Source organism: Diadema antillarum, unplaced genomic scaffold, assembly GCF_040938485.1.
Source record: "Diadema antillarum isolate AM-2024a unplaced genomic scaffold, OU_Dant_1.0 seq00000570_RagTag, whole genome shotgun sequence".
In the NCBI taxonomy this organism is placed as follows: domain Eukaryota; kingdom Metazoa; phylum Echinodermata; class Echinoidea; order Diadematoida; family Diadematidae; genus Diadema; species Diadema antillarum.
In genome coordinates this window covers 550,530-556,529 of record NW_027271508.1, presented here as the reverse complement: position 1 = coordinate 556,529, position 6,000 = coordinate 550,530, and the positions used below count along the sequence as shown (strand labels likewise).

The following is a 6,000-nucleotide window of genomic DNA, read 5'->3' as shown; positions in this document are numbered from 1 at the left end:
GAGCGTTGTTACAATGTAGAGTTACTCGTTTTGTTGATGTACATACAAACTGTTGTTACTGATGCGCATGACACATGTTGGATACTTGGAGTTTTTATTTCGGAGAAATGGGTTTCCTCTTTAATTTTACCGCTCAGTTCCCTCCGCTTCTCTCCCTTCCTTTCCCCTAGCTCCTCCTCTGTTTCTCTCTCTCCTGTCCCTTTCTCAATGTTTTTCCTCTATTGAGCATTTGATTCGTCCACAAAGGGTGCGTTCACTGACCAATCGGAGTAGCTAATTCCACTCCCCTTGGCATGAGCCTGCACAGGATAGGAGGTTACATGAGGTCAGACTTGAGGCATGTGCCTGCTCCATAAACTTGGGAAAGATAACTCTGAGATGTATTTTGATAATGTCCAGCTACATAATTCCGTCATCTGCATGGTTTGTGCCCGACTTCTGGTCTGAGTAATAGATAAGGAATTCTAGTAGGCGGGTGACCATAGACGGTCGGCACCTGTCTGCACTGTCTATCATGCATTTGGTGTGGTCATTATCATGTTGTTTTTAAAGTGATTTTGTTTCCTGTCTCCAATAGGGGAGATGCAATTCCGTGCCATTTTTTTTTCTTCAGCCGGTGTTAGTGCTCTTTGTTTCATTTTCCAGTTTGTTGTTAAATATCATGAAGTGTGAGTATGTGTAAGCTTATACATGTACGTAGAATAGTTAGTATAGATTTTCGTATCTGTTGTCAGAGTTAGCATAGATTTTTATGAAACATATGTCTCTCTTGTATTGGGGTCATTGTGTCTCGACTTCTTTTCTGTTCCCTTTTTTTCAAAACTTTTTGGAGTAGGTTCGTCAATGTTTAAAAAAAAAAAACATATTTCGTTATGATTTGACATTTATTTACAATTTCATTTAATTGGAAAGTTCTTTGGGGTCAAAAATTTGATGTATCGTTAACACATTTCTCTCTCGCATTCTGGTATTGCGGACAATACCTCTTTTTCAAAGGGGGGAAGAGTGTTACGGTCCCAGAGTTAGGCAAATTGGGACTCCACTTGAAAGTTGGTAGGGCAAGTCTTATGGGCGGACACATTAACTAAGAACATTGTTTGTATCTGTGGTTCTTCCTTTCCCCTTACCACGGACGAGCCCCCTAGAGTTTATCACCCCCAAGTAGACTCCCTGTCCCCAGACCAGACCACAAATGGTCGTTGGTAACGGTCACTGTAGAAGACAGTCATTGTATACAAGAAGGTGATGAATGATGCTTTGATAATGTAAGAAATTAAGAGTGAGTGTTGAGGAGTATATCTTGGGACGCTGACTGGAGTAAAAGGCAGTCTTGGAATGAGCACTGGCGTGTGATAGTTATGTGATCTTGCGAGCTGGAATAAAACACTACTTTTGAGACATGAACCATCGAAATGACTAGTTGCCTGGTTTCTTCTTGTGTCCCTTAGAGTTTAACTCTAACTGTCTTGGGTACCAACTCGGCGGTCCCAACAATATATATATATGTACATATATGTACATATATATATATATATATATATATATATATATATGTACATATATATATATATATATACATATATATATATATATATATATATATATTGTGTGTGTGTGGGTGTGGTCGTGGGTATGTGTGGGAGAGATTACATGTCCCTTTATGTGGATTTCGCGAAACATCGATGTGAACTGTAGCTAGTCGGTCTCTGCCCTCAATCGATGCTAATATATCCTTTCGTCACCCTTGGGCCGCCGTTTACTCGAATCACTTTCACTTAGTCTGAGCAACTGGAGGTTACATGGCAAGTGACATGAAAATTGGCAATTTGACCTTTTTTCTTGATCCTTGCAGTCATCACGACTATTCATGGCCTATAATTTCATCAGTACAAATGATTTTCTAGATGTAATGTGAAATATGCGGTAAATAAAATGATAAAGAAACATTACCGATTTGTAACTCACGATAACGTTTTATAGTATATTATGTTTTAAAAAATAAAGAGAACCGCGGTATACGAGTCTTTTTATGTTTGCATTACTCCTGAGTGGTTTATCGATATCCGACAGATCTGATATCCAAAAAAGAACAGTGATAAAGGAAAAAATTACCTAAGAAAACAACTTAAACTTTGTGTTATAACTAAACGTAAATGTGCGTTACAATTCAAAGTTATATCCTTTTATCAGGCCAGGTGAGCTGAGGTTTAAGCTAAGAAAATATAAGAAAAAAAGAAATATGTACATATCTCGATTTTGCACGTATTCACATTGAATGTTACAAAATCTTTATACACTGTATCAACAAAATATTACTGAAAATGTTTATTAAGTGTTACATTATCCATTGTAACTTTATTCAGTTTGGTTTCGATTTGACAGAAAACAATTGCACGACATTGATACGGTCGTTGGCAATTGGATCGAATAATGATAATAATAACAATAGATAATACATATAACTTATTTTGCGCCAAATCCATTCAGTAAAATTTTCAAGAAATACAGAGTAAATTTAAGACAGACGGAAAATAGCGAATTTTAATTTATTTTTTTAAAGGAGTCACATGTCTAAGAGCATTGATGTCATCAGGAAATCCAGAGCTTGAGTAAATGATCTTCCCCCGCAATTTCGTGACTTTAAAGACAATTTAGAGAACCAGAAGCAGATGACTGTAATAATCTGTGGGGATGTAACTTTGAATTAGAGAGGTATTGCAGCTTGTGCCAGAACCACAAACACAGAGAAAAGCGAGCAACAAAATTGATAAAAAAACAACAACAAACAAACAATATGATCATTACCATGGAGCCAGTGAAGCGACTTCAGAACAGATGCTATGTAGGTGCGTTTGGTGGACAGAGCAACAATGCGAGCTGTTGCATTTTGAAGTCTTTTTTTTTTTAACGTGGACAAAAGAACCTGGGGCAAATTTTACAAGAGAGCGTTTCCAAAGTCAAAACAGGAGATTAACGCGTGCAGTAATTTTTCAGTGTCAGACTTGGACAGCTGTTTCTGAATGAACCGATATTGCGTAATTGATACCTAACTGATATACAAATATTAGAAATTTGATTAGACATAGTCATTTGTGAATCGAAAATAACACCAAGGTTGCGACCAGTTCGAGATGGAGTCATCCCGCGAGACTAACATCCACGAGTCATACGGCCCATGAGACCGACATTGAAAATCGGTCCATGAATCATACAGCCCACGAGTTAAGAACAGCCCATTAGTTCAGTCTCGTGGGCCTTTTTTGCCTTGTGTAGGTCTCGTGGCCCTTTTATGCCTATCACTGCCTATTGTGAGCCTCTTTTTTTCGTAGTGTCTGTTCGTGGTCTTTGTCTAGGTGTTGGTCTCATGGGCCTTTTTTGTGTTTATAGAGTGTAGGTCTCGTGAGCCTTTTTTTTTTGCGAAGTGTCGAGCTCATGGACTTTATTTGCCTATAGGCGTACTCATGGGCTGCAATGTACAACTATAACTTATAGGCTGTATTAATCGTGGGGCTGCATGACTTGTGAGCTGTATAACTCGTGGGCAAAATGACTCGTTGGTCCGTGTCGGCCTCGTAACTTGCACCCGTTTGAGACAGCTGAACAGTGTGACCGGAAAATGAAATGCGATTGATATCAATCCTACTAAGCTGAGCCCTGGAACCAAAAATTAGACATTCGAATTTCTCAATGTTTGTCTGAGTTTAGCTTGAGTGAGTGAGCGCACATCCAATCCTGGACGTCAACCATGCACGAGACAAGGCGATGGACAGTCTTTTACCGCAGCGTGTTGATCCGAATTAAAACAAATCATTAGATGAATATCGTCAGCATAGATATGATAGTCAATGCCATGCTGCACCAAGACTTGTCGCAAACCAACGGAATAAATGGGAAAAGGGGTTGGCCTGCCTACAGCACCATGTAGTACTCCGCAAGAGAGCGAGGCACTGCAAATTATTTGCAACCATTAATACAGTCTGAGAATGATTAGAGACATACGACTGGAACCATTTAAATGCCTTGCCCTTTACACTAAATGAAAGAGTTGTTAACTTCTCTCTATGCATCCCCTGCTTGCAGAATAGTTAGAGACAAACAGGGATTCTACACTTTGATTTGGCTTATAAGTTGACTAGAATGGATTAAACAAATCACTGGCCAGACAACAATCAAAAAGACAAGAAAACACAGCCCCTTCCAATAGTTTGAACAAAAACAGTAAGTTTAAAACTGATCGATTGTTTTGGACAGAATTTTGGGCAAGAGATGGTTTCTTCAACAAGGGAGTACTGTTAAGCTATTTTCAATGAGGAAGGAACGTGTGCATAGTCTAAGCTCATATTAGCGAGGTAAGAAAGAATCGGGGAGAGTGTGGAAGAATAATCCTTTACTAATCGGGTTGGAAGAGGGCAAGCTGGCATGACTTATGGGGGAATTTCTGTAAGAGTGACAAGTCGTAATCTCGTTAGATGTTTGTACGTTGAGGAGTATGTCAGAAAGAAGGAGTGACGGGGTTAGGTGGTGTTCCGTCAGTATCAAAGATGACATTGGCCTTCCCTTGGAAAACATCTCTGTCGATCTAAATACTGCCATTGGACGGTCATTTTCTTCCGAGCTTTCTACGTATCCTCTTCTAAATACGGACCTTAACGTTGTACCAAGGACATTCAACATGATTCCGAACTTTCCTTGATTTAGGTGGAGCATAGATGTCAGGAAGTTTCTCAAGTTCAAAAGTGTTGTGATGAACAACCGCGTCGATACTTTCGACAATCTCAGTCACAGGAGCAGTGATGTTACATTCAGCAACATTTAGAAGGAAAGTCTTCCTGTCGATGTCCTTGATGTTACGACAGGTATACCCCGACTTGGTGTGACGAGGCCTGGCAGAGCTGAGCTGCCAGATGATGGCAGAGTGATCTGAGATGGCTGGAATGACCTGGGGTTTAGAGCATATAGATTCATCATCAGGGTTCTGCAACACGTTAGGAGTTAAGACATCGAGGATGAGGTCCTTGTCATGAATTGCAGATGTGACAAGCTGAGAAATGGCACCGCAGCTGAGAAGGTCGTTGAACTTCCCAGTGTTCAGTGCGATTGTGTTGTCCAGATGAATGTTCAACTCGCTAGTAAGTACAAAGGGTAGAGTTCTGTACATTCGACTATCTAGGATGTCTGAGAATTCCTCTGGAAAACGAGAGAAGCTCTGATCACCATGTGGTCTGTAGATAACTGCGATGTCTAAACAGCTGGATTCGTTAGGAGATAGTTGCTGACAAACATGATGAAGCAGAAAACAAAAAGCCATTACAACAAAGGAAAATATTTACGACCATGACAGTTCTCGTTTCAGTTTTCGATATCCGACTTAAAGAAAAGTTATATGAAGATGAGAAAATGCTGATTCAACCGTGGATGAATGACTAAAGGATTCTTTTTTTCATTATGGCTCTGTTTTGTATTCATAACCAAAGGATCAACTACTTGAAAAAAAATGTATGAAAAGGAATATGTAATGTTACCCACATATATTATGACACGTCGGTCAAGAATTCTACCGATGCAATGGGCGTTGTTTAGGAAGCCTATACGCTCATTCATTTTCTGTCATTGAATAAGAAGGTATACCTATTGATGATTTAAAAAAATATGCATAAGGATTCCAACACCGAGTGTTTACTTTCCGCTCTAACGTATCGGCCTAGAGTATTAAGTCAAAATAATCTCGAACCTGAACATTTTTGGATAACAAGCTAATTTTTTCAGGAGAGGTCCAGAAATGTATCTAGAATAGCATATTCAAAGTCCTCATAAAATCCTTCTTGGGCATTTTCCGCAGTCCATCATGGAGTGCACAATGACCTCAATTTCACTTCTTTGTTTTTACATAGCTTTGCAAGTAAGTATCACCAATACACACTTTTAATGTTTATATGACTGTGACGAGAAACCAAGTAAAAACACTTTTCAGTGATTTTAAAGCCCAAAAGCACCAATAAA

At 39.2% G+C, this 6,000-nt stretch overlaps 1 protein-coding gene across 1 annotated transcript in view; it reads right to left on the bottom strand.

Moving 5' to 3' along the window:
* Positions 1 to 218: 218 nt before the first annotated feature.
* Positions 219 to 6,000, bottom strand: part of LOC139735356 (uncharacterized) — a 55,319-nt gene continuing 49,537 nt past the window's right edge. Inside the window, exons 11-12 of the mRNA XM_071646102.1 lie at positions 4,685 to 5,249; positions 219 to 299 (exon numbers count right to left, since the gene is read on the bottom strand). Coding sequence (XP_071502203.1) covers positions 219 to 299; positions 4,685 to 5,249 — 646 coding nt within the window. The remainder of the gene's footprint in view (positions 300 to 4,684; positions 5,250 to 6,000) is intronic.